Source organism: Agelaius tricolor, unplaced genomic scaffold, assembly GCF_023055355.1.
Source record: "Agelaius tricolor isolate 1412-34295 unplaced genomic scaffold, bAgeTri1.0.p SCAF_74, whole genome shotgun sequence".
Taxonomy (NCBI): domain Eukaryota; kingdom Metazoa; phylum Chordata; class Aves; order Passeriformes; family Icteridae; genus Agelaius; species Agelaius tricolor.
In genome coordinates this window covers 394898-422293 of record NW_027269334.1, presented here as the reverse complement: position 1 = coordinate 422293, position 27396 = coordinate 394898, and the positions used below count along the sequence as shown (strand labels likewise).

Below are 27396 nucleotides of genomic sequence, written 5' to 3'. Positions count from 1 at the left end.
CCTAAATCACCTGCTGTTATCTTCTGGCCCTTTCTTACATATCCAAATGGAATCAGAGCTTTTCTGAAAATCTGTCATCTAAAGAAGCTTTCAGTCAAAGTCCAGCTGGATGGAATGATCCCTGCACTGCTATTTACCCTCAGCCAAGTCAGGGATTCTTTAGCAGTAGAAATTAAAAACTGGACAACCAATATGGCTTGTGTTCATTTCTGCAGCACCCAAAAGCCTCTATGGATCCTATCCTGTCACGGTGCACTGCACAGACACCTTTAATAAAGGTCATGTTTTTGTGTTCCTGCCAAGGCATGGTGGCAATTTGCAGGCAATTCCAAACCTGGTACAGCTTTGTCTGTTAACCCAAAACCAGGCAAATGTAGAGTGGTTTCACTGGGAACATTTTTGCAAATGTCTGGTCCAGACATCAGCTCAGAGCACAGGACTTCTGAAAAGGCAGTGACTGAAACAATAATCCACTACACCCCTGCAATGGCTAAGCTCACAGGCAGTAAAAATTGTTACAGTGCTCGAGGCAAAGGGCTGAACCCTGCCCTCTGGAAAGGTCATTTCCTGCTGGGAAGGGACATGGGAGATGGAAGAGATTCTTGGTCAATTCTTCCATGTTTGTTGGTGCAAAAAGGAGGAAAAAGAAGAATATAGCCAGGTGGATATTCCATCCAGCAATTTAACAGGACAAAGGACAGCTAACATTCCAGTATCAACTTGTTGGAGTAGTGACTCTTTTTTTTTTGTTCATGTGTGTGTTCAGTCTTTCAGCTTGCTAAATTAGTTCTGATGTTTTAATAGCCACAGGTCAGTCGTCTCTTAGCCCTTCCTTGCACTAAAGTTGCTGGAAACAGGCTTTGACAAACCATGTTTAGAAAGGATCTGAAGCACCCAATACATGAGGGATGTGGAGCTGTTGGAATGAGTCCAGAGGAGGCCATCAAGATATCAGAAGGCTGGAGCATCTCTGTCATGAAAAAAGACTGAAAAAGTAAGAATTGTTCAGCCTGAAGAAGAGAAGGTTGCAGGGAGACTTCATCGCAGTCTTTCAATAGCTAAAAGGGCTACAAAAGAGCTGGAGAGAGACTCTTTACAAGGGTCTGGAGTGGGACAAGGGGAATGGCCTCACACTAATAGAGAGCAGGGTTAGATTGGATATGAGGAAGAGATCCTTCCCTGTCAGGGTGGGGAGGCTCTGGCATAGGTTGCCCAATCCCTGGCAGTGTTCCAGGCCAGGTTGGATGGGGCTCTGAGCAACCTGGGATAGTGGAAGGTGCCCTGCCCATGGAAGGGGAGTAGAACTGAGTAATCTTTCAGGTCCCTTCCAACCCAAACCATTCTATGATTATCTGAGATAAACTGATTGGCATCAAGAAACAGCAGAAATACCAAACAGCAGAAATACCAAAAAAGCATTATACCTCTGGAAGCAAAATGGATAAATATAATCCTGCTAACCTGATCGTTTTATGATCAAGAACCCCTGAGTGTGAGGTCATTCCTGCTTCAGCTTACTGAACAATCTGAAATTATTTTCCCAAACGAAAAAACAGGAAGGAAAGAGAAAAGAAAGTGTACATACGTTTCCACTGAACAGCTCTATTTCCCCTCCTTCATACACAATGATAACCCTTTTGGTGCACTTTTCTCCAGTGAAGCCACAACCTTCATTTGAAATGAATATCTGAAATGTTCCAGAGTCACCCTTGCAGAAATCCTATCAGATAAGAAAATAAATGAGTCAGTAATGAAAAACACACACAGGGAAAAACACAGAGAAAAAAGAAGCCTCAAACAACACTGTAATCTGTGGTCAACAGGATATATATTGTCATGCTAACTCTTCCCATGTTCATTTAGTTTATTCTTAGCACTGATATTCATGTCTTAAAGAGTGAGGCACACTCTGCCAGTGACACACATATGCATAATTTGGAGAGTATTTTTTTGGCAGGGAGAATCCACCATGTTACAGTATCTGTGATATTTAAAAATGTATGATGGGCACAGGGCACATCTGAATACACAGATAGCCTAATGTATTGATTTTCTTCTAAATCCAGAATTTCTGAGATCCTTGGAGAGTTCCTACGACATTTACATAATAAATCACATCTCTCTGGCCTTTTAGATTTTATTTTTTGGTTGTGTTCATTTTTTTCAATACACACCTTTTCAGAAAAAGGCCCTGTGTGGAGCTCTCTGTGTCTGTCCTTTAAGGAAAACCAATCTGAATTCCATTTTCAGTAGTTTTGTAGTAGCCTATGGTATTGCTGCCCATAAGACCTTTACACAGAGCTCTCAGTGGTGGCAAAGCAATCACTCCTCAAACATAATCCAGCTGGAATCAAGGTGGGAGCATATTTCAAAGACCTAGGCAGAGGCAGGTTGATCACACCTTCCTCCCTAAGGAGAACTGCAAGGACGAATGTGCCTCATAAGGACTCTGTGGGAAAAATAGTAACCCACCCAAGAAACACATCCAACTGTAACTGCAGAATATTGTTGTCATCAATCAGCAGTGAATCCATCTAGTTTTGGAACAAATTTTCAGATAAATCCTTGTTTGCACAGACATTTCTAAATACATGATGATCTGCATGTAGATGAGTCTTTATCTTAGTTAACTCTACATTCTGGCTGATTCTGCAAATAAAAAGTTGGGTTTAGTGTGCTCTGCATTTATCCCCCTCTCCTCCTTGCTGTGAGGAAAATGGATATTGTCAGGGGACTCCAAGCAGGTGGTGCATGGAACAAGACAGGGATCATGCTGAAAGGAATGAGAAGAGCCTGTGCTCTGGATGCATTTAGGGAAGGTTCATTGAGCATTCCTTGTCTCACTCAGCCAGACAGCAAGCTACCACTTCTGGATAAAAAGGAAAAGAAAAAAACATTGATTTATGGATAGCCAGAATTCCATTTGGGAGATGAGATTCAGACAGCTCTGCTCTGTACCAAAGTGCTCTCATAAGGTTCATGATGGCCAGCTGGACACATGACAGCCTGATTTCTATAGAACAAAATTCACTTTTCAAAATTCTCAAGACATCTCTGAAAACATAAATAAGCTCTATTTTTCTCTACTATACATCTGGCTTAGTAATTAGAAATAGTTAACTGTGATTTATCCAAACACTGGGCTTCTCACCTGGGGTAAAACTGTTTTTATATATCAGGCAGCTTTAGTATTTGACATGCTCTTCTTACCTGAGCTAGCACATACTGGCAGTTTCCTGGAAACTTATATTTCAATCCATCAAATGTCAAGTAATGAGCTGTACCAATAGCAGTGCAGGTGCCATCACAGAGATTTTTGGTGCACTCCCACTTCCTCCCCTGGCACACACTGTAACAGAGAAAAGGGGGCAATGACAGTTGTCCTTATGTCAATGTAAATTACAAGCAAGAGAACGCAAAGTGCTTTAGGCAAAGTGAAAGTGCCACAGTCTCTGCCTCCAGGAGCTCTCTACCACCAGATGAGAGGCTCTCTCATCAACATAAATCAGCATATGTTAGCAGTGGGTGCATAAATCCAAAGAGTGCAAAGATTAAATGAATAAGGGATGTGTTTCTCTGCTTCTTACAAGCTGCAGTGTAGGACTCTGGGTGGTTTGAATTTCCCTGTTACAAAATAGGTCAGGACAGAGTCTGCTGAATATTCTTTTATACTAGAATTTGCTGGAATATACTTTTATACTAGAATTTTATTTAGGATATACTGCTCTGCTCCAAGTGCCCTTGCTGCAAAACAGAGCATTCACCACTCTTGCCTTTTTCCAGAAGTATCCTGGAGGAGCACAACCTTGCTACAGAAGCTGCAAATATGAAAGGGGAACTCTCCCTTGACATCCACAGGCTTTTGATTAGTGAAATCATTTGATTTGCTAACTAGCAAAAGGCTGAGCAAATAAAGTAAAATTCAAAATCAGTGGAGAGTTAGAATACCATTTCACACAATATCTAATAATAAATATTTAATAATTAATAAGCAATATATTGCTGGAGGATGGCAAAACATTCATCCACTAAATGCTCCATGAATACAGAGGGACATCATCACTGCCCCAGGAATTTTCTAACCAAGCTCTGTGAGGGCAGGGAAAGAGGAATTATATCCATACTTTACAGACATAAAAACTCAGGGATAAAAAATGTGAAGTACTTTCCCAAGATCAAATTGCTACCTGAAGGAAAAACTGTGCACTGAACTGAGTTCTCTAATAATGCCTTAACCTGAGCACAGATATTATTTAATCTTGTTAACATTTTGCATCATAATAAATATTGGGCAAGACATTTTCTTCAAAGAAGGAAACTTCAGTAACATGAAACCTCTTTCCCCCTCTCCTCTGCTAACAGTTAGACAAGAGCAAAATTTTGTAAATACGCGCATGGACATATTATAAGAGACGTGGGGTGGTTAAATTCAGATTAGCAAATTTCTGCAGTGCACTGCTGCACAAGTGTGACTTCAAAATTTTCATTGAGCTCCACAATGAATTCCCAATACATTGCATAACAGAAGGTTTGCCACTGGCTTAGGCTTGGAGACATTCCGGTGTTCATGAATCAGGGTGTCCCATATGTCAAGTCAGATGTAAATGCCAAATCTGACACCTCTCACTCATATATTGCCTTTGCAGGTGTTCACATCTGGCTAAGAACAAGTGAGAATGAGAACTCCTGCAACAGCAGTACAAAAGGCAAAAACAAAAGAAAAGGAAGATCTCAACCTCCAAAATGCAGACTCTCAATTCTTATTAATTCTCAAAGCAATAGTAATTTCCTATACGACTTTCTATATTACATTTTCAAAGTCACATAGTGCAAAAAAGCCCTAGAGACATTTTTGAAGGGACCTTATCTCCAATTTTACTTCCATTCATGAAAAACACCTAAAACTTGAGGAAGAGCTTTATATCAGTGAGAAAAAGCCTGATTTCTAACATTTCCTTGACCCTAATATTGAAGGAAATTCTATGTATTTGATGAAATATAATTTACAATGATATTGCCAGAATTGTGGGCAGTTACAACAATGAAGCAACATCATTATGATTACCTTAAGGTCAAAGATTATATGAATACTTGACAATAAAAAGGCTGATCATGATTATTGTGAGGAATCTTGCAAACTTTTTAACACTTGGAAGTTTCACACTGTACTCTTCTTGTTTCAATAAAATTTTCATGGTGCCTGTTTTTCAGCTGAGTCACTTTTACCTAAATGCAATGTAAGCACATTACAGAGTAATGTGAGTATGTACCTAGACAAAAACATCAAATTCTCTTCCATCTTTTTCCCTTTCAAACCTATTTTTCCCCAGATTTAATTACAGTACATGGATTCACAATGTTATATGTAGCTGCAAAGAAAAGAAATTAAACAAAGCACTGGGAGATTAATATTTCCATACAAAACCTTCATCCAAGACTAACTCGTGCTATTTAGGAGTGGTCCCACTAGTTAAAAAATCTTGAAATCACTGTTATTCAAAGAGCAGTGTACCAAACAAAAATCAAGCATTGGACTCTCTAGTGGTGCTGATTCTCTGACACAGCTCCAGCCAGTCATACAGAGGATGACAAACATTGCTCCTGGGGTTGCCACAGAGCTGGGCAGGAACATTTATGGTAGAATGCATAGCAGATTCTCAAGTCTGAGTTCAAAAAACCCCCAGGATTTTCACAGTGCTGGTAGCTGAATGTCCTACACCCTGGACTCTTGGAGCTCTGAAGGAAAAGAGCCACCATTCCCCCCCACCCCACACATGGAAAAAAAGTACCTCAGTGCAGCCAGTGTGCTGTGCAGGAGAAGGAAAAAGTGGCCCACTGTACTTTACCAAAGGCTGTGCTGAGGGCTTCCCTCCATGCAAATTGAGCAGCCCAGAACTCCCCTTTGAAACTATAAATCCTTTTCTAGCAACCAAGCAGGAAAATGGTGAAAGACATGGAGCACTCACTCTTTTCTTCTAAGAAAGTAACAGTTTTCCATCTATTTTCATCTTTTTTAATATATCAATAGATAGAGCACTCTTTTGAGATATAAGAGGTTGACCCTGTCTCTTCCTAGTTCTTTATCATTTCCCTGAAGAGCTCCTATCACATTACAGCTGGTGCATCATGCCCCTTCTGGCTGAAAAGTTCTGATTTGACGGGCCTCAGACAGCCAACAAAAAGGGAAACACAACTGCAAAGCTTAGTGAAAAAGCCCAGGCTCCATTCCTCCCACCCCAGAGCATATAGGTCCTAAATTGTTATCTTGTGTTGCAAAATCCACTATCTAGTGCCTACAGAAGAGTTGAACAGACACACAACTATTTGTAGGGCACGAGGCAGAGGTTGCCAGGCATTGCAAGGAATTTTATTGGATCTTTATGCAACATGCAAAGGGAATGTGCTGTCTGTGCAATTATTAGGCTGCAAAAACTAGCTTTTGCTAAAAGAGATCTGTTAAATAAACAATATTTGGTGTTACCAGAAACACAGCAGACCCCCTAAAGAGAAAAAACATTCTTCCAGTGGCTCACCAGGTGTTGCAGTCCTTAGTCACTGTTTCTCCTTTGGAATACTCTCTTCCATTGTGGAAGCACGGGCACCTCTCAGGAGCAACACACTTGTTTTCATGTCGTACCTAAGCAGAACACACAGTTTGTCACCACCTGGGGTTGCTGGGACATGGTCACGTGCAGGGCAAGCAAGCAGCCAGGAACAAGCACAGAACGTGTGGATGGAAAATAAAAGAAAGGTTGAATGGAATAAAAGAAAGGATGAAGGCTATCCAAGGTGAGAAAGGTACAGTACTACTAATACTTTTAGCCATTAACATAAATAGAGCTGTAGATATATAAATCACAACTCGCTCCCACCATCTCAAGCTACTGGGAGAAGAGATGACATTATAGAAAAATGGCACAATGAGAAAGTCCAGGATGCAGTGAACCAGGCTAACGTGAGTATGGAGAGCAGGTGAATAGCTTCTCACACACAACAAACTGGAAAAGGGCCTACTAGAAAAGCAAACAAAGGGCCCAGATGGACTAAAAATGGAAATAGGAACATCAAGGAGACCAGAAGCCGCAGTGCCTGACCCACCCATGTGCAAATGCAGGTTCTGTTGTTACAGACAACAGCCCCTTGACAAAGCCAACCCTCTATCAACTCTCCTCTGAAAATTGCAGTAATTACTCATTTTCTTTCAAATCCCTATTTATTTCCTGGAAGGCTGCATAAATATCAGTCCACTTGAGGCATTATTCTGCTCTCTCTGCAACAGGTCCTGTTGCTAGGATATAGGACATTATCTTCTATCCAAATTCTAATTTTCACCCTTCTGATCCGAGTTTCTCTTTATATAACAAAAAATCATTTATGCTACTTAAACAAAAAAAAAAAAAACCCAAAAACAAAAACAAACAAAAAAAACTACAGCCAAAGAAAAACAAGTAATGCCTTTAGACTATTCTGTTTTTTCATTCATTTTCTGTTTTTGGGGGGTTTTTTGTGATTACTTTCCATTTTTAAGACCCCTAGTTTGCAAGAATCAAACATAACCAAAGCTGGCTATGCTGACTTTTCACTCAATAGCAGTTCTGGCAAAGCCAGGATAGGTTTGGCTCTGGTTTCATGGAATACCTAAATGGAGAGTCCTTCCCCTTCTTCGCATTCAAAAGTCACAAAATATCACCTTCCCACTTTAAACTCTTTCTGCAAAATCATTAAAATAGTTTCTTTTTTACCATTAAATATGGGCCAATGAGATCAATGTAGTCTGAATGCCAGGTTAATAAAGAAGAACACCTTTGCCTTTTCCCATGGGGACCTAGAACTGCCACATGGAACAACTCACAAAAAAAGATTGCACAGCACAGAGACCCTTCCTTCATATGCAGCTCCACATGCTCTGTGGCTTATGGAGAGCTGCATTATGCCAAATAAAATCACTTTAATAGAAGCAAGATGGAAACAAATAAATGCTTTTCTAGACAATGGAGCTACAGCTCTGCCTTCACCTTTACAAAGGATGATGGGAAAGTCCAGAGAAGAACAGAAAGAACAGTTCAATACCTTCTTTCCTTCCTTCCTGGTGGTATTTAGGAAAAAAGCAGGACTATGACCTCATATTCGTGGCTACATTTCTGAATTTTTGCAGAGTGTTCAGCAACACAGTTCACAATACACTTGAGGGCTTGCCTCTGGATTAAAAACTAGGGATTAGACATTTGGTTAGTAAAAAGAGAATCAGAATCTCTTCTCCTTGCTCCATAAAAACTGGTAGAGACTGGTATTAGCATTTTTATCACAACCAGCGCAGCAGCCATAAAGCCACCAACAGAGGGAAGAGCACCTTGTCTTGAACACTGACAGAGTAGGTGGGTGGGATTCAGCAAGCAGGACACAAAAACCCCAAGTGGACTTTGACCAGAAGAATGCTCATTTTTTTCTGCAAAACTCAATGAGTTATGATTTTGTTAATAGTAACAGACAATCTATTGGGCCGATTAACACCCCATCCAAAATCTGGGGCATATCTGGCAGCCTGCTGCCATGGTGCACTACAAGGACCATGTGGTACTACAGTACAAGGACAGGAGTACTATTCATAAGCAGCTGGATTTTCTCTGGAAGTCTCTCAATCCATCAATAGACCGCAGTTAATACAGGAGATTTAGCAGTCCTGAGTGCTTGAGATGACAGGAGGCAGCAGCACTGGGGAGGCAACTATACAAAAAGACGGAGGTTTGTAATGAAAACAACAGCTGTTTGCACCATTTAATGTCCTTAGGATGATGCTCTGCATCCATGGGATTACAAGTGGTTGACTAACAACTCTCCCATTACTTGGGGATCAAACAGAAATGTAATTTCCTTGCTCTGTGTTATTAATTGCTAAACCTTGAAAAATCTTGCAAAAGAAAGGACAATATCACAGGTTTCAGAACCTTTAAGATTCTCCTTACCCACACTCATAGGAGGTGATTGTTCTGCTCCGCTCTGCATGGTGCAGCCTCACTTTGAGTCCTGGGGGCAATTTTGAGCACCACAATATAAGAATCTAAAGCTATGAGAGGGTGTCCAAAGGAGGCTGTAAAGATGGTGAAGGGTCTGGAGGGGAAGACACATGAGGAGTGGCTGAGGGCACTTGGTCTGTTGAGCTGGAGAAGAGGAAACTGAGGTCAGAGCTCACAGCAGTTCTGCAGATTCCTCACAATGGGAAGAGGAGGGGCAGGCCCTGATCTCTGCTCTGATGGACGAGGGACAGGACCTAAGGGAATGGCTGGAACCGTGTCAGGGTAGGGTTAGGCTGTTTAGGAAATTTTCTTCCCCCAGAGGGTGGTGAGGCACAGAACAGGCTCCCCAGGGAATAGTCACGGCCCCAAGGCTGCCAGAGCTCCAGGAGCGTTTGGACAATGCTCTCAGGCACAGGGTGGGATTGTTGGGGTGTCTGTGCAGGGCCAGAAGTTGGGCTGGACAATCCTTGTGAGTTCCTTCCAAGTCAGGAGATCCCATAGTCCTGAAATCCAACTCAACCTAAACTTTGAACTCTCTTGGTCAACACAATTTGATGAGTATCCCTCTGTCAAGGGAAGCTCAGACATTGCTCTGTTCCTCCTGACACATGCGTGGATTTCAGTGGAAAGTCAGCCAAATATATGAAGAAGCATGGGATTAAATAAAGTAGGTCAGATGAGAACCCAATAGTTAATAGGCTTTAGAATAAGAAATTGGTTTGGGGAACAAGGGACCTTAAAGATCACCAGTTTCATCAGCAGGGACACCTTCCACTATCCCAGGTTACCCAGAGCCCCATTCTACCTGGCCTTGGACACTTCCAGGGATGAAGCAGCCACAGCTTCTCTGGGCAGCCTGTGCCAGGGCCTCAGCACCCTCACAGGGAAGAATTTCTTCCATAATTTTTTTTTTTTTAACTAAAACAGCCTCTCACTCTTACTGTGCAAACAAAGAGAAATTAACAACATGTCAGAAGATCGAAATGTGTTTACATTTGACTTCTCTTTCTTAGGTTAGCTGCATGTCTCTAATATTTATTTGACATGTCCATCTTCTCATGAAGACATTGCAACATAGGATAGGCCCACACTAAAAAATATACAACAGAGAAATCAAAATAGTCAGGTAAATTTCAGTTTAACAGTTAGAAAGAAAAAAAAAAAAAAGCCTTCCAAACTTTCCTGGTTAAGATGTTTAAGATTTGTAGGGTTTTTTCCCTTTTGATACTAATGTATCAAAGTTTTAGAAATAGTTTTATTTCAGCAGTCAGAATGCAATAAAATATTTCATTTAAATTTTAAACCGTAGTTTTTTGTCAGTTGTTGGGAATAGAAAGAAAGTAATTTTCTACTTTTGGAATGTCTGGATTTTATGCTCTGTGATTGTTCTGTTCCTCTCTTTCCCCAGAAAGGTGGTTAACACTCAATTCGTATATTTATTAATATTTTCCAATGGGAAAAACTGAAGTGCAGTAAACTAATCTGAGAAAGCCTATTTTCCCCCACACTTCTGCACATATGTTATGATCTCTCTTTTCTGCTGTGCAAGAGGGTGACAAGTATGGAGAATTTCCCACCTTCCAGATGATCAAAGACAGAAGAATTATTTTTATGACATATTGAACATTTTTTATTTGTTAGAAATCAAAGCAATATAAAATTCTAAGTCAAGATGAACCAGAAAACTTTATTTGAAAGAAATTGAAAGAAAGTTTGAAGCTGAAAGTTTGGAAGAAGTTAAAAGAAATTGGGTTTTGTCTTCAAGCTAATAAGTTACCTGTGAGCATTGATAACTTTCATATGCTACTGTATCACAAAAGAAAAGAAAAATCTTCAGTAAGAGGGCACAATTTCTTCCAGCATGATAATATGTGCAAATATTTATGGGAACACGTGTTAAGTAGCCTGTTACTTCCCACAGACTTTCCTGCAAACAGCAGCTCACCTCTGTGAGTTGCTTGTAAATTAGGCAGGATTACAGCAGACTGACAAGTAAAATAGTAATTCCTTTTTCCAGTCCCTTTATTGCTCACCTCTGTTGTACAAGCCTGGAAAACACAGACCTTTATTTGACTCTGAAGAGCTTTGTCTCTGTGCTCCCAGAGGCTCTGTGTTAGAAAAGGACAGGATGGAAAGGAGATCCTGGTCACCAACCAAATCCTTGTCTAGTGGGGGAGCACAAAGCCTGATTGCAGAGCACAGAAATAAGAAAAAAGGCTCTCCCAAACCTCATCCCATTGGGTGAGGAGAAGGAAACTACTCTTTGAGAATGAGCCGGCAGCTCCTGTGAAGCCAGGAGTCAAAGACAGGGCAAACAAGACAGACCTGAATGGGGACTGGGCTTGATCCTGACTTTGCATGGCAGTGGTTACAAGACCATTTCTACATGGGCTTCTCCCATTGTGGCTTGGATGCAGCTCGTGATTTTTATTCTCTGCCACAAGGGAAGCCAATGAGAACAAGTAATTCCAGACTGAGTTTAGTGAAGATTAAACCATACTGTCATCTAGTGGACAGAGAATTTATTTTACTTTTTTTTTTTAAATAGTGAGCCTGATTCTTCAATTCAAAACCTGACAAACCACCTTGTTGAACTCAGGTGTGTTTCACATCACTGCAAAGTCAGCTGGAGTCTCCAATTCCAAAAGGCCAAAGATTGCTCTCTTGGCAACAATTTTATGAAGAAATTATTTGTTTTAACTCACTGAAAAAAATGCAAAATACTGTACCAAACATTAAAGTTAGTTACTATGGGGGTTGGGTTTTTTTTCCTGTGGAGTAATTGTCATAATTTGTTTTCCACAGTTATGTCAAAAGTGTACTATTACCATGTCCCAGAACTGAAACCAAAAATCTCAAGCTCCTTTACCAAATCAGCTGAATGTTAGATGCAAAGAAAAGCCTGTTCATCCTGCAGCTCTGGGAACTTTAAAGTAGAGAAGCTTTTCTAAGTTTTCTTATCTCACTACTATTTAGGAATATTTTTCACTTAAAGGATAGGCATTTACAGACTGAAATGTGAAAAGAAGCAAAACTTGTTTTTAAAATCATGGCGAAAATTTATGGGTGACTTCAGATTCTGTTCTTTTTCACCTCCAAGACATTTCACAAGCCTTAGCTTTTTTCCTAGAGCTGGCATTTTATTCTAGAGTAGAATCTATTTATATAAATGGGTGTTTATCAGCAAAATACAGTAGCAACGTTCAAAATATATGTTTATATTATTGCTAAAAATGATTGCATAATTTGGGAAGAGCTGTTTTTCTAGAAAGATAATTGAAGGAATTCGGAATTTAATTAAACTTATTCTTATATTTGAGGGCTACAGTGGGATATAACCCTGGACCCCAGAGAGCCTCTTTTCAGTGGAAAAAAAAAAGGTGTGCTTAGTACAACACCTGCAACTCTGAGACACACTCTGACATCATCTTAGCAAATTTCATATCCCACATTCCTTCTCACAGGGTTGTTCAATTTGGTACAACCCACAGGAGGGCAGCTGAAGGGATGGAGACTTGACAAGGAGGAACCAATATCAGCAGGAAGGATGGCTGGATCAGAGAAACCCAAGAATGGGTTGGGTTGGAAGGAACCTTAAAGATCATCTTGCTCCAACCTCCTGCCAGAGGCAGGGACACCTTCCACTAGCCCAGGTTGCTCAGAGCCTCATCCAACCTGGCCTTGGGCACTTCCACGGATGGGGCAGCCACAGCCTCTCTGGGCAACCTGTGCCAGGGCCTCACCACCCTCACAAATAAAGACTTTTTACCTCACACCCAATCCAAATCTGCTTTCTGTCAGTGTGAAGCAATTCCCCCTTGTCCTGTCACTCTACGACCTTGTCAAGAGTCTCTCTCCATCTTTCCTGTGGGCTCCCTTCAGGCATCAGAAGGCCACAATGAGGTCACCCCCAACACTTTCTCTTTGCCAGGCTTAACAATCCCAATTCTCTCAGCCTTTTTTTGGAGGAGAGATCCTCCATCCCTATGATCAACCTGAATATGGGTGTCTCTCTCCTGTCTCTCTGGCTGACAAAGTTCAACAAGACTGAGAAGGACTTTAGGAGCAGAGCTGAAGGAAGACATAAACTGGTCTTCAAGGCAGGCTTTGGAATTTTGATTAATAATTATTTTTGCAAGCTAAAGTTCATCTTCAATGCTTGTACATGTTCTTTAAGCCAGCCACAACTTGACAGTCAGTACTTCACAACCACTTATTTCCAAGCTGCAAGAAGACAGAGATGGTAGCAGAGAATGAAGGCAAGAAACAAACAGGACCTGCTTCTTGCTGCTGTATTGAAAGATGCTTACCATCCCTTTTGGACAGAGGCATCCAGATATGCAGCCATGGCTGATGCACTCCAGGTCATAGTTTTGGCAGGTCTTGGTACATTCCACTCCTTCTGCTCTTGGGTTGTTGGCAGGACAGATAATTTTTTCCATGGGGAATCTGCATGTCAAGCTCCTTTTTACTTTTTAAAAAATGAGTTCACAAAAAGTGCAATTAGAACTCAAGTACTCATTGTTGGCACAGTATTTTTCTAAAAGGTGGATCTTTGATTTGAAAATTAATTTCATTAATTAGAAAATTAATTTAGAATATAGCCTGAAGTAACATCACTACACATGACATAGCAAAGGAAACAGCCCCTACTTCCCCTGGAGTCACCTCAGTTAGGCTGTCATGAAAGCAGCTATTTAATACTGAAGCAAAAAAGCTGCACTAAACATATAAGTGCAATTCCAGACTGCACTGGGGCTATGCAAACACCCCTAAGCACTGTACAAAGTTAGCAGAAAATTGATATTCTGAGAAGCAACAGCATCTCATATTATTGCATTTAGACCCATTTCTCACACTGAATATAGCTACATTGGTGACTGTAAAAGCAGTGCCCTGAGCTTTGATAAAAACTGTTTGAGACTTCAGGATCTGACAGAAGATCAGAATGTCCCAAGAAACTCCGGGGTACTATTTCAAGTGGTACTAGCAATGTGCCTCTCTGAGGTTTTGTAATTCTTGACATCCTATTATCAGGAAAATTATGTCTTAGAAGCATTAAGGGAAGAGTTTGGTGAGATATTCACCTGGAAGGCTTCACCTGAAGAACAGGTGACCCAACCAGTGACACTGTCACTGGTGTCCTAGCAAGCAACATTAAGCAGGTCACTGCCCTGTACCTACAGAGGCATTTACAGTGTTTTCCTCTAGAAGTTGATTTACCCTGAGAAGGTGCAAAGACAAACAATTACCCTTTGTCTCCAATGCACTGGCAAATATCAACCAGAAATTTCCTCCAGACCCTATGTACAGGTGCATTTGTCAGAGTGCCATGGAAGTCACTGTGGTTAGCTCTACTGGTGTTCCCATAGGGATCATAGGTTATCCTGAGCTGGAAGGCACCCACAAGGATCACGAAGTCCAACTCCTGGATATTCTCAGGCCTCCCCAAAGCCCCACTAGCCCTTTCCCCTCTGAGATGCATCCAGTCTCAAACCCCCTATGCCATGAAAATCCCATAAGCTCCATCCATGTATTAGTGGAAAACCCCAAAAGATCCCAGAGCACTGCTGGCCTTTCTCCAATACTACAAACCCCAGTTAGATGCTAGAAGTGTTTCCATGCACCTTTCACAGCCAAATGTTAGATAAACCTGTCCACTGATGGGAAACATGGTAGCTGTCAGTCTCCAGGAGGTTTCATGGAGATTCCTGCTGGCTGGAAGGCACACTGGAAACCTGGCAGCAGTGTAACCTTCAGGCCACTAAAAGCCTCATTAACACCAGGAAAGAGTTTGCATCCCACTAGTGAGAAACAGAAGGTATAAAACTGATGAGTTACTGATGTCTTGTGATCCTCAAATAGCAACTGGGGACCTCAGATCACTGGCATAGGTGATCCTTTAACCTTTTCAGCTCAAGAGAGACTGCAGTGGCTATTTATAATTTTGAGAGGTGAGATTCAGTGAGCCCTGCACCCTCCCATACATCCCTATTGTTTCTATCCCATAAAAAAAAAAATTGGAAAAAATCTCACAATATCACAGCTGTTGCAACCTCTGAAATTTCTTCTCCAATCAAAACTACCAAGAGACTGAATAGAAAAAAAAAATCAAAATAAAATATTGAGATTTTAAGGCATACTAACTTCTGGGAGATGGCCTCTCATCAGCAAAAACATCAGCCAGGAAGGCACCAGGAGCTCTGTTTGTACTGCAGTGCATAAATCCATTCTCACAATAGCTGAGAAAAACAAACAGAGCTTATATTTAATGAAACAGCATTCAGCTTTCACTCACACTGACTTTTAGTCAACAGGGAACTTGTCAGAATACAAAACTACACCTCAGCGGGGCTGAGCTGTTGCTCTCCATCCACTGTGTCTACCAACATTAAAGGCAAAATTTCCTTAAGGGAGTTGATGCCATACAGTGGCATGGAAACCCAGCTGCCTGCTGGCCCTGACCTGCTGGATCCAGTGCAGCTGCACAGGGATAAAGCTAAGCAAGACAATAGTCAGCTTTGCTGAGGAAAAGAGGTAAGGGACCATCTAGTTCCTGAAACTTGGGATTTTTGTGGTAGAGAGGAAAAGAAGACACCGTTCCCAAAACTGGGCCTGTCCAGAGATTGCATTCCCACTCCAAGTGTACTGCTACTCAATTTAACAATTAGAAATGCTTTTTAATACTTGTATCTTTGACAAGAGGTAATTAGGTTTTAACAGTTAAGAATTATAGCACAGTACATTAAAGTGACATTTTAAAAGCCCACAAAGTAGCTACTGTCAGTAATTAAGCTCCATTTCAAACTCGCAGGAACTGTTCATAGGACAGGGCTTAATACTGAGTAAGGTGGTATTTGAAATTAATCAGAGCGCGATACAATAGCAAAACTCACCGTTTGGCTTCTTGGAGGCAAAATCTTGCCTTTTCTTTAACTAGTTTCAGTGGAGGCACCGGAACTGACGCAACAACTCAAGCCCTCCAAGAAGTGAAGCGATGGTGTGTAGGGAAGGGTTAGGAATAGTGTGCTTACCACATGGAGTAATGGTTCGAGAAGACATCCTCTGGCTGGAAGATCTCCCCATCATAGTAACAGGAGCACTGGGATTTGGGCACACACTGCTCACGCTCATCCAGGTAGTGCCCGGGGGGACAGTAGCACCCCTCCAGGCACAGCTGCTCACAGTCCTCCTCCGGGTAGGACAGAGACTGGCACGTCTGGTTGCACGGTGTCCCACATTGTTGGTACACCTGGCCTTCAGGACAGGCCATTGCTGGTGAAACACATGAGGGAGAAGAGCATTTGATTCAAATCCAGCTAAAGGAACAGCTGCCTAAAACAGACTGGGAAGCTTGGGATTAAAAGGTGTTTGCTCAATTTACTTGTCAATGGAGTGTAACACCATCCCTCCTTAACTGCAGCACTGGTGTAGCCTAAGGCACTGCTTATATATACACACAAACAAAACCTTACTAAAAGAAATTCCCCATAAATGTCAGGACTGGACTACCCTGCACTGTGATGGAAATTTAGCCACAGAATTTTGCCCAGAACATGAAACACACACTCTGTCCAACCTCTATTATTATCTGGATCACAGTCAGGATAACCTAACTGAAGCTCCCCTGAAGGGAACCTACAAAAAAGATGGAGAGACACTCTTGGCAAGGGCCTGGAGTGACAGGACAAGGGGGAATGGCTTCACACTGACAGAGAGCAGGTTTAGATTGGATCGTAGGAAGGAATTCTTCCCAGTGAAGGTGCTGAGGCCCTGGCACAGGTTGCCCAGAGAAGCTGTGGCTGTCCCATCCCTGGAAGTGTCCAAGGCCAGGCTGGATGGGCCTTGGAAAAACCTGGGCTAGTGGAAAGTGTCCCCGCCCATGGCAGGGGGTTGGAATGACACGTTTGGGTCCCTTCCAACCCAAACTATTCCATGATCCCATGCATTAAGAGCATTACAAGTGTCATGTACACATTCACACCTCTCTTCCTTTGCAACATATTTAGGGACTATTTGGTCAAAATAAGTAGAAAAGTGTTTTTCTGCTTTGGTAAACAGGAGTGCAGCAATACACAACAGCCTCACATCCCAGAAGAACCCTGTGATTTCTATGGAAACAAGTGCAAATAATGAAGGAATTTAGCAATCATGGAGCCAAACCTTGATACTAACAATTTTTGATTATTAATTCTTTCATATGGAGACTAATTATGGCCTTTGTAGCCATTTTGGCTTCTTTGTTTTTAAAACCACCACTTCTACAGGGCCGATTTTGAGGCATTCTCCTCTGCACACATCAGCATCAGCACTAGGTGGCAGTTATGACAACACATTGCAGAAGATGGGAAACAAGCTTGTTTTATCAAGAGTTAGAATTTAACAGGCCTCCTGATAACCAGGGGTTACACTGTCATTTGTAGCAACCTTCCACAGCAAACAGTTGTAAGGTTATGAGGAACGATGTTGGCACATTTGTACCTTGCTGAAACCAAGATCAAAGGGTTAGAGAGAAAGCCCTTCCCCTTGTCATTCCTGCAGAATGATGTGATAATCCCTACTCTCTTCTAGCTCACATCCCTGGGAACTCTGGCAGGCATGAAATAACAGGATAGTCCTGCAGCTTCAGCCAGGTGTTCGCTGGACTAGCAAAGCAAGGCCTATGTGCTGACCAGTGACTCATGGTCACCTTCACAAAACTCTTCTGAAATGAAGAATTATTCCTGCCTACTGGAGAGAGACGTGGTTGCACTAGCTTCTCTTGAGGCTCCTGCAGCCCCATACATGGGAGTATAACACCCTAAACTGAAAATCCAGCCCAAAAACATCTAAGGTGCCCAAACTACTTAATGTACCTTTCAGAGCACAGTCCAAGAAATGTGTGCTCATCAATACAGCAAATGCTTCCTAATTCGGGACTAAGCAGAAGATAAACTCATTCACTGTTACAGGAATTTTTGGCAGCATTCACAAAAATGTGCTTCTGACTTACACAAACCTGATCTTTGCAGTAAATCAAACCCTGAACAGGCACAGCCCAAGGCTGAGGACCATTTTAAAAATAACTCTCATTATTAAAGGCACATCCCAGCAGGAGAACCATGGGGCCTCAGCCAAAAGTACAATTTGTTACACATGAACCTCTGGAAACATGGAACTGGTTTGGCAGGTTCCAGATGGGTACATCAGTTTATGAATTTCAAGATTCAAAAAAAGGATGTGATAACTGAGCCCAGCATTCTGCCCTACTTTCTAGTCAGTTGTAACACTCCCTATCCACGGGACAACTTTGCAGTAGATTCGTTTCTTAGATAAACCTTTGTAATCCATGTGTGGGAATGGCTTCAAAGTGAAAGAGGGCAAGTTTCAATTAGATATTAGGAAGAAATTTATCCTTTTGAGGGTGCTGAGGCTCTGGCAGCAGTTGTCCAGAGAAGCTGGAGCTGACCCATCCCTGGAAGTGTTCAGGGACACGCTGAAAGGGACTTGGAAAAACCTGGTCTAGTGGAAGGTGTCCCTTGGAACAAGATGATCTTTAAGGTCCCTTTCAACCAAAACCATTCTATGATTTTCCTTGTCCATGTACCTCCTAAAATTTGTTGAACATCCCCTGTTTTTCCAGTTATGCTTCTAAATGCCATTCTTACACTCCACATCCCAATACACTGCTCTATCCCTTACCAGCAACATTTGTTTTTAACAACAAAAAGGCAAAACAAGTGACCTGGGAAAGGCCTGATGTCTGTACACTGTGTAATACACTGCCACTAAAAAAAAACCCATCCCATTATTGACAGGAAAATTAGAGAAAAAGGCAAGATGCCTCTAGTCCCTGTGGATGGCTTCTACAAAACCGAAACAGCTTAATGCTGTGCTCAAAGCACAGCCTATCCCAGGAATAAGATGAGAAACAGTGGGAAAGCATTGGAAAAAATGTCTTTGCATTGAACAGCTCATGCAGCTCATAGGGGCAGGTTTTGAAATCAGAGTGAAAGAGACAAACCATGGCCAGTTCCTCAAGTAACACAAGGTGAAAACGTTGCCACCTCTGAGTGAAGGTGGACCCTGCCAGAACTAGATTTAACACAGCTTCTCTGCCATGCTGAGGCCCAGCATGCCCGATAGCCATTCTCATATGCTGCTCAGAGCCTGTCCTTAATTCCCTCCTCCAGCACTCTTAGATTTATCCTATACAAATCCTCTTACAGAAAGTATGCAAAGCCACCAACTGCCCCAGCACTACCACATTAAGGAAGATAATGGGATTAGCAACATGTCCTAAAATCTGAAGGAAGATCTAGGGACCTGCTGATGGATTCCCCTGTGCCACAGAACAATACACACATGGGACAGGTGAACATAGAAAAATATATGGGTTGGAAAAGACCATAAGATAACTGAATACAGTCATTAACCTCACACTGCCAAGTCCACCACTAAAGCATGTCCCTAAGTGCCACATCCATGTGGCTTTTAAATACCTCAAGGCATGGTGACTCAACAACTTCTCTGGGTGGTCTGTGTCAGTGCTTGATAACAATTTCCATGAAGAAAGTTTACATAAAACCTAATCTGTACTCTCTGTGAAACCTGAGGGCATTTCCTCTCCTCTTGTCCCTTGTTCCCTGGGAGCAGACCCCAATCCCCACCTGGCTGCACACTCCTGTCAGAGTTCTAGAGAGTGAGGTCTCCCATGAGTCTCCTTTTCTCCAGGCTTAGCCCCACCTCAGCTCCTCCTCATCATATTTGTGCTCCAGAACCTTCTTCAGCTCCGTCCCCTTCTCTGGACAGGCTCCATCCCCTCAATGTCTTTCTTGTAGTGACAGGCCCAGAACTACCCCAGGATCTGAGGTGTGGCCCCAGCAGTGCCAGCCCAGGGGACAGTCACTGCCCTGGCCCTGCTGCCACACCATGGCTGGCACAGCCCAGGTGCCATTGGCCTCCTGCCCCCCTGGGCACACCTGGCTCCTGGCCAGCCGCTGTCCCCAGCACCCCCAGGGCCTTTCCCAGCTTTCCAGTCCCTCTGCCCCAGCCTGGAGCTGTAGGGGGTTGGTGTGACCCAAAGCAGGACCAGGCCCTTGGCCTTGTGGAATCTCAGAGCACTTGCCTGGGCCCATGGATCCAGCCTGTTCAGATGCCTCTGCAGAGCCTTCCTGCCCTCCAGCAGATCCACACTCCCACCCAGCTGGGTGCTGGACATGAACTTACTGAGGATGCACTCGATCCCCTCACCTAGATCCTTGATTAAAATATTAAATAAAACTGGCCCAACTACTGAGCCCTGGGGAACACCACTGGTGACCAGCCCCCAGCTGGGTTTAACTCCATTCACCACCACTCTCTCAGCCCAGCCATTCAGACTGGGTTTTAACCAATTTTTTACATGCAGCTGCATGAGAGACACAGCCCTTCACAGTGTGGCCTGTCTGCTCCTCCCTTCCAGCATGAAGGGATTGGCTTAGTGCTTATTCATGGAGGTTACAGGGGTATGAGTCAGGTCTTAAATAATCAAACTGCAACTAAAATAATGTCAAAGATAGGGGAGCTGAAGGCACTTCTTAGCTTGACACAGAGCAGAAATGTTGTGCTACACTAATGACTTTGCTCCCTGATACTTATCCACTCCAAATCAAGCAAACTGGCTCTGTCAAGTCATTTCCCAAGAAACCAAATCTCTGGGGATGAAGGTAGGAGTGCAAGACATATTCAGTGCTTTGGGCCACCAGCACAAATTACACAACCTGCACATTCACATCTCAAACCCATTAAGAAAGAGGGATTGCTCTCCCTCATGTGTCAGGAGATGTCTAGGGCATTAGGATTATTTAATGGGGGCTGATGGATCTGCAATCAGGGAAATTGTCACTTTGTGCAAGTACAAAGCTCTCTGTAATGTACAGAAAGGAAGAAGCAGCTCTGCACTATTAAAGATTAATTGTGAAAATTGACTTGTTCAATTACAGAAAGAGCAATGGGGCATTATCGCTCCTCTTTCTTTCAGCCTCCAGACCTGCAGAGTTCTGAAAGGATTTTTATTACATTACTGTTCCACTACCTGAACATTTACATAAACTAGGTAAAATATTATAAAACCATGCAGCAGTTTAATATAAACTGAGTTTGTTCTCATTCACAGCAAGCACTCTACAGCCTGAAAAAGTTGTGGTTACTGACCTTGCAGACCCTACCAGGTCAAAGGCCAGAGACGTCTCTCTTTTCCACTTTCTGCACACTCAGTTTATAAATGTTTTTCCCACTCTCTGCTTGGGTAAATGTCAGAGAACAAATCTGGAGAGCTGCCAAGCACACATGCTTTCCCCCAAATTTTTCAATTGTCTTCTTTCCTTTATAACGAAGTTGCTCAGGAAAATGGAAAAATATTCACTTCACAAATATTTATGGGAAAAGTATGTCTGTGCTCAATCGAAATTACATGATAATGGATTTTTTCCTACCTCACTGACCTAAGAGAGAAATAAAAGAAATGAAAGGTGTTGGACTGTTCTGCTCCAGCCTCCTGGCAGTTTGGTTATTAATCTGGTCCTGGATAAGAGAGAGACAGATGTTGGAGAGGCTGTGGTACCTCAATTTTTTGGAGATATTCAAAATTTTTCTGGCCAAAACCTCAGGCAATCGACAGTAATTTAGCCTTGCTGTGAGCAGGGGTGATGCCACAAGACTGCCAAAATTCTCTTCTGATACAAGTTTGTCTTGCCCTTTTGTGCTTCCTCCATAACCCCACGTTCAGGAGTCATTGATGAGGTCAGGACCTGGGAAGCTTGGGCCTCAAAAAAAGGCAGTTCATGGATTACTACAAATCACTTGGGAGATTCCCACCCTAGGACATTCAGAAAGTTTCCAGGTGAGTAGCTGAAAATGGAAACCAAGGGAAAAGTTCTGTGGAGCTGTGTCAGATCAACGCTTCTCTCCCCCAGTGCTGAGCAGTCCCTGGGAACACCTTTTGCATCCTTATCAGTGTGAAGGAAAGATTTACTCTCATCGTTTGCCATAAGGAAAATCTGGCATCTCATTCTTTCACACAATGTTGCTAGAAAAATTCCTTCAGGAGGACGACAATAAGTGGGTTTGAGTAGCAGTGCACTTACGGCAGAAATCAGGTTGTCTCCACTCCACCAGGATGCTTTTCCTGGCACAGGCTGCTGCATAATTAGCAATGGCAGAGCACAGGCAATCCTTGCCACTGGAGCAGGAGCAAACATCAAAGCGGCAGTTCTTAACATAGGGAGTGGGACTCACTACATGGTGACAAGGTTCAAAGGCAGGAGACATCAGAACTGAGCAGGAATCCTCAGCATATTTGGCTAAAAAGAGAAAAATTACATGCTCATACTGAATCAGTCAATCAACGTGGCTTTCAAGGAAAGCCAGAGGAGCCACAGTAAGCATTTTCTCTTCCTTTTAAAAAAGAAAATATAACCAAACAAATCCCACAAGAATAAAACAGGATCAGGCAGGCACAGATAGCACCATAGTTCATACATCATGAGCTCTACTGAAAGAATAATGTCTCAATAGTAAAACAAATCAAGGAAAAGCAATGCTTTTATATTCCGTTAGCACTATTTTTGGTGCTGTAATTCCCTTTACAGGGCCTTTGCTTTCTGCTACCTTTTCAAATCTGCAAAATTAAACTAGTTTTTGTTTTCAATTTTCACAAAATATTATGTTTTCCTTATGAGGCTGCATCAATACAAGTCTCTGTGTGTGTGTGTGGTTTTTTTTTTGTTGCTATTGTTTATTGGGTTTTTAAAAATATATATTACAGCCACCCTGGTGGCAATGTTAGCAACATTAGGTTCTTCTCTTTATTTTCCTTTTTTGTGTAAATGGAAGATCACCATTTGCTGCACATATTAATTTTGAATAGAGTTCAGTACCTAAATGAGGATTGAGATTGCAGGGGTCACTGTCTTGTTTTAACAAGTCCTGGCACTCTGCATTGAGCTTCCAGGAGTTTCCGAAGTCCTCCAGAAGAGATTCCACCATGCCAGAAGGTGTAAGAAAATCATCCCCTTGGTTCCCATCATAATTTCCACACAGTCCGCACATCCTTTCAGAGTAGACTGGGGACACCTAAGGAACACAACATCTGCCTGGTCATCTTCTAGAACAGGTTACCACTGTAGAGGAAGATTTTTTTAAGGAATGAGCCATACACAACTGAATAGTCCAGAAAATTCTCGAACACAAAGCAAAGTGCTGCAGACACAATGCCATTGTACTGTATTTTCAAACTTCTAACAAAATTGCTACTGTTAGTAGCTGCAGGACAATTTTTGCACACTACAATGAATTTCAGAGGGTGACTAAGAGAAAAATAGCTTATTTTTATGCCTTGATCAGCAGTCCAGTTTAGTCTTTCGTTGTTCTCACCGTTCATTCATATAAATGAGCAGGGTAACAGTGGGGGTTGCATTTTTTTTTAAATGCAATTCCAATAGCACCTGGGAGCATTTCACATTTTAAAGGAAGATTGGATGATGAAGGAAAGATAAACTAATACTCCCTAAAGCTACTTCATATTAGATATTCCTGCTGCCCAGAGGAACTTCAAGCAGACTAAAAGCAGAATTTCCAACAATCCACAGAGAAGGTGCACTTTTCACCTGTTTTATTCCTGCTGCAAATCAAGGAGCATCTGAAAGATGACCCTAAACCTAGAGGTAAACAGGGAGAAATCTCCTAAGCAACACTTGCATCACAAAGGCACCAATACCTTTTATTTTAGTAGGAACTGTCAGTTTCTGTTAGAAGTAAAGCTCAGGTACATTACAAACACCACATTACAGGTACATTACAAACACAGGAGCTCTGACGCTACATCAGCCCTCTCTATTCATGTAGCTGAGTGCTAGTTTAGGCAGGCTTGCAGGAGTAACCAGTGAAACAAACAAAAAAAAGTTATAAAAATCCACATTTTTCAAAGAAAACAGTTTTTCTGTATAAATAAAAATAAAAAGCATCCTCCAAAATATAACCTAATACTACCCAGCATTCAAACACGGGGGTCAGAGAATAAATATGGAGCATCAAAAAGAACAATTAGAGAATAAATATTCTTACTATTAAGAGTATTACTGCTCCTTCGTGTACTCTGCAGATGGAGCAGTGATTCACACAAGTCCAAATTGTGCAGTATTTTGGAGTGGAAGCTCAAATCACAAATATCAGGCAGTCACAGAAAGGAGAGCCTTCTTGAGGAACACAGGAAGAATTTTTGCCAGAACAAGGTAATGGAAGTGTATCACTTCCTCCAATTATTATCAGCAATACTTGGCAAGAGGTCAGTCTCCAAATCCCGTATAAAATAACTCTCCAAAAGCAATTAAAGAGATGCTTTAGATGCCCAGCAAGGGAAGGAGCAGACAACTGGAGAAACTGCCACTGCTTTTATGGGTAGATGATCTGGAGCAGAAAATTAGGTTTGTTTTCAATGGGACAAAAAATTTGCCCAGTTGTATGGGTCTCTGACCAGGGAGAAAAATATTTTGAATACTGAGGAAAGCCAAAACTCCTCAGATGTGCTAAGGGCTGAAGTGAATTATTCTAAGCCCCAAAAGCACTTTTAGGACCCTCAGAGCACAGAGATACAGGTTAAATCAAAACAACAACCACAAACCCACAGATGCTTTCTAAAATTATTCCAGACTTTTCTTATCTGTTTTCTTTTCAACTCTTGAACTCGGTTCTGAACTGGCTTTCATAACCCTTGGTGCTGTGCCAGACATGACATTTAAGCCAGATTTTGGGGCAGGGAAGAAGAATGCAAAAGCAACACCATGGTTCAAGGAGGACAGCATTTACCACTCGGCAGAAAATCCCAGGAAAACTGGTTTTCTTGGCAAGACTCCTCTCAGTGAGCAGACTCCTACTAAAAGGGGGATTCAAAGGCAACAGGGCTGTGGTTACACTCCCTTACAGATCATTTCTGTTAAACCTAGCTCAATTTTTCTACACTTTGCTGTGTCTGCAGCACCAACAAAACCTAATTGTTAATCAAGGCTGACTTAAAATATTCCTCACAGTAGAAGGAGCCTACAACACATCTATGAGCTGATTTCTATTTCCTGGAAAATATGAGTAACTGTGTCTCTGGGGGCCTTTCCTTCCCTTTTTTTAAGTCATTCACATCTGTTGGTTTAGACAAGGCAGTCAAAGCAAACAAAAACAAAACTCCAGTTTGGAGGATATCTGCTGAACAAAACACAAAACTGTTCATGGTTAATAACAGCTGTCATTACACACACATCCAAAAAAAAAAAGAGGGGGAGGAGAAAAAAGCTACCAAGCTGCTCTAAGATGAAGTGTTTGTTTCTGGAATACAAAAGAACCTGTATATTACTCTGGGAGTAGCAAAAGAGAAAGGAATTCCTAACATGCAACAAAAAGCAATTTCTGACTTCAGATAAGAAAATCTTTGTACATATATGGGTGGAAGGAGAGAGGGGGCAAACAGGCAGAAAAAAAAACAGAAAAACTACCTTCACTAGGAGTTGTCCATGACCATCCCAGTCAATCTGCAGATCATCCCCATAGGTGAGGCGAACTGAACTCCTCACCACACGCTGGACACGGAGAGCACCTGAAGGCAACCACAGGGTGCCAGTAAGCTTTTACAAGATGTAGTGACAGGACAAGAGGGAATGGCTTTACATTGACAGAGGGCAGGTTTAGATTGGATATCGGGAAGAAATTGTTCCCTGTGAGGGTGCTGAGGCCCTGGCACAGGTTGCCCAGAGCAGCTGTGGCTGCCCCATCCCTGGAAGCGGCCAAGGCCAGGTTGGATGGGGCTCAGAGCAACCTGGAGTAGTGGAAAGTGTCTTGCCCAAGGCAGGGTGGTTGAACCAGATGATCTTTAAGGTCCAAACCAAATCACTCTGTGATTCCATGATTTCAAGCTTCTGTTGAAAAACAGTAATTTCAAAAAAGAATAGACCAACAGTGATTTTCACAAATCTCACAAGTGCAGACCAGCTTAATTCTTCTGATTTTAGAGGAGCCAAGTCAAGATCCGTCTGCTGCATGGAGAGAAGCTGAAATGACAGAGCTTCTAGAAGACACTGCAAGAGAGTTTGGCATTGAAAACACTCTTTGATTAAACTGGGCTAAGGCATGTCTAAAACCACTACTAAGCAGGAGGCTTTCAGTGGCTGGCCAGAGTCAGCCCATGTGAACACACCTTGCAGTGAAGGGATCTGTATGTCCTGTCCATTCAGCGAAACTCCTCCTCCGTGTTTCATTTTAATGATGCTGTTGTCCATATCCCGGATCCGGACAGAAGCTGAGCGAGTGCACACGGCATCAGGATCATCTGCACACTGCGGAGAAGGGAAAATCTGCCTCGAACATCAGGTTTTCATTTTCTTGGTGACTTAGTCCCAGAAGGCACTTTCAAAAAATTTGAAAGGTGTTGAGTGTCACACTGTTTTTATAGATCTGGTTTCTGCCTCCCACAAACAGCAGGCTGACAGCCCTCCCCCCACTATCCCACTAATCATGCACCAGGGCTGAGCTCCCCATCTCAGAACTTGGAAAAGGATCTGTGGGTGTTCCACCAGACCCCTGGCAGTGACCAGCCCCAGAGCTGTGGCAGGAGCAGGAAGGACACCTGACCCATATAGCCTGGGAAAAAAGCCACGCAATTCACATTACCCAAGACTCCTGAGGTGTTTGTTTTCCCGGCTTTGGGATACCTAGATGAGGAACAGGGATTGCAGGGGCCCCATGTCTCCTCCCTGGTTTCAAAAGGGAAGTTTCAGTGGAAACCTGTCCTGCAGCTTCCCAAGCACTGATGGCTATCAGAGCTCTCTAGTGCAGGAGACAGACACAGATGGTATGGAGAACTGTCACAGCCCATTTCTCCAAAGCCTGCAACTTCCCTGGTGCTGCTGGATACTGATACTGATCTCCCCTTCCCTCCTGTCTGTCTCCTGTCTCCATTGCACCTCTCCCTGCCTTCAGTTCCACTGTCCCCGTCACCTTTCTTCCCCTCTCCTTGCCTCAGGGTCCTTTTCAGTCTCTAGGTTTGTTCACCTTTTCCCAAGAACAACTGGTCGATTTATTTCACAACTGTGTAAACCTCCCTGTGACATCCCCCTTCAGGGTCTCCATCCCTCCCTGCACTGGTCTGGCTCCCTTTCCTGCCTCTCTGCAGCTGCCTCTCACCCATCCATCAGGGGGGGCAGCAAAGAGAGTCAGAAGCTGCTGTCTAAGTAAAAAAAAAAAATCACCAGCCAATCGGACTAAATGGGAAACAAAGCAAGGTACTTCTCCGCCAGTGCACCCTGCTTGGTGTCCAAGGAAATGTCCTTTCCCCACAGGCATTAGGGAGGCACCAGCAGCCAGGGTGTTTGGCAAGGAG

At 42.6% G+C, this 27396-nt stretch overlaps 1 protein-coding gene across 1 annotated transcript in view; it reads right to left on the bottom strand.

The window, feature by feature from the left end:
- The window catches only part of VWF (von Willebrand factor), a 118378-nt gene that overhangs the window by 62988 nt on the left and 27994 nt on the right, over nucleotides 1–27396 (bottom strand). Inside the window, exons 12-21 of the mRNA XM_071418037.1 lie at nucleotides 26215–26353; nucleotides 25517–25617; nucleotides 22913–23108; nucleotides 22121–22336; nucleotides 16049–16289; nucleotides 15162–15256; nucleotides 13325–13485; nucleotides 6534–6637; nucleotides 3211–3349; nucleotides 1586–1720 (exon numbers count right to left, since the gene is read on the bottom strand). Of these exons, the coding sequence (XP_071274138.1) occupies nucleotides 1586–1720; nucleotides 3211–3349; nucleotides 6534–6637; nucleotides 13325–13485; nucleotides 15162–15256; nucleotides 16049–16289; nucleotides 22121–22336; nucleotides 22913–23108; nucleotides 25517–25617; nucleotides 26215–26353 (1527 nt within the window). The remainder of the gene's footprint in view (nucleotides 1–1585; nucleotides 1721–3210; nucleotides 3350–6533; nucleotides 6638–13324; nucleotides 13486–15161; nucleotides 15257–16048; nucleotides 16290–22120; nucleotides 22337–22912; nucleotides 23109–25516; nucleotides 25618–26214; nucleotides 26354–27396) is intronic.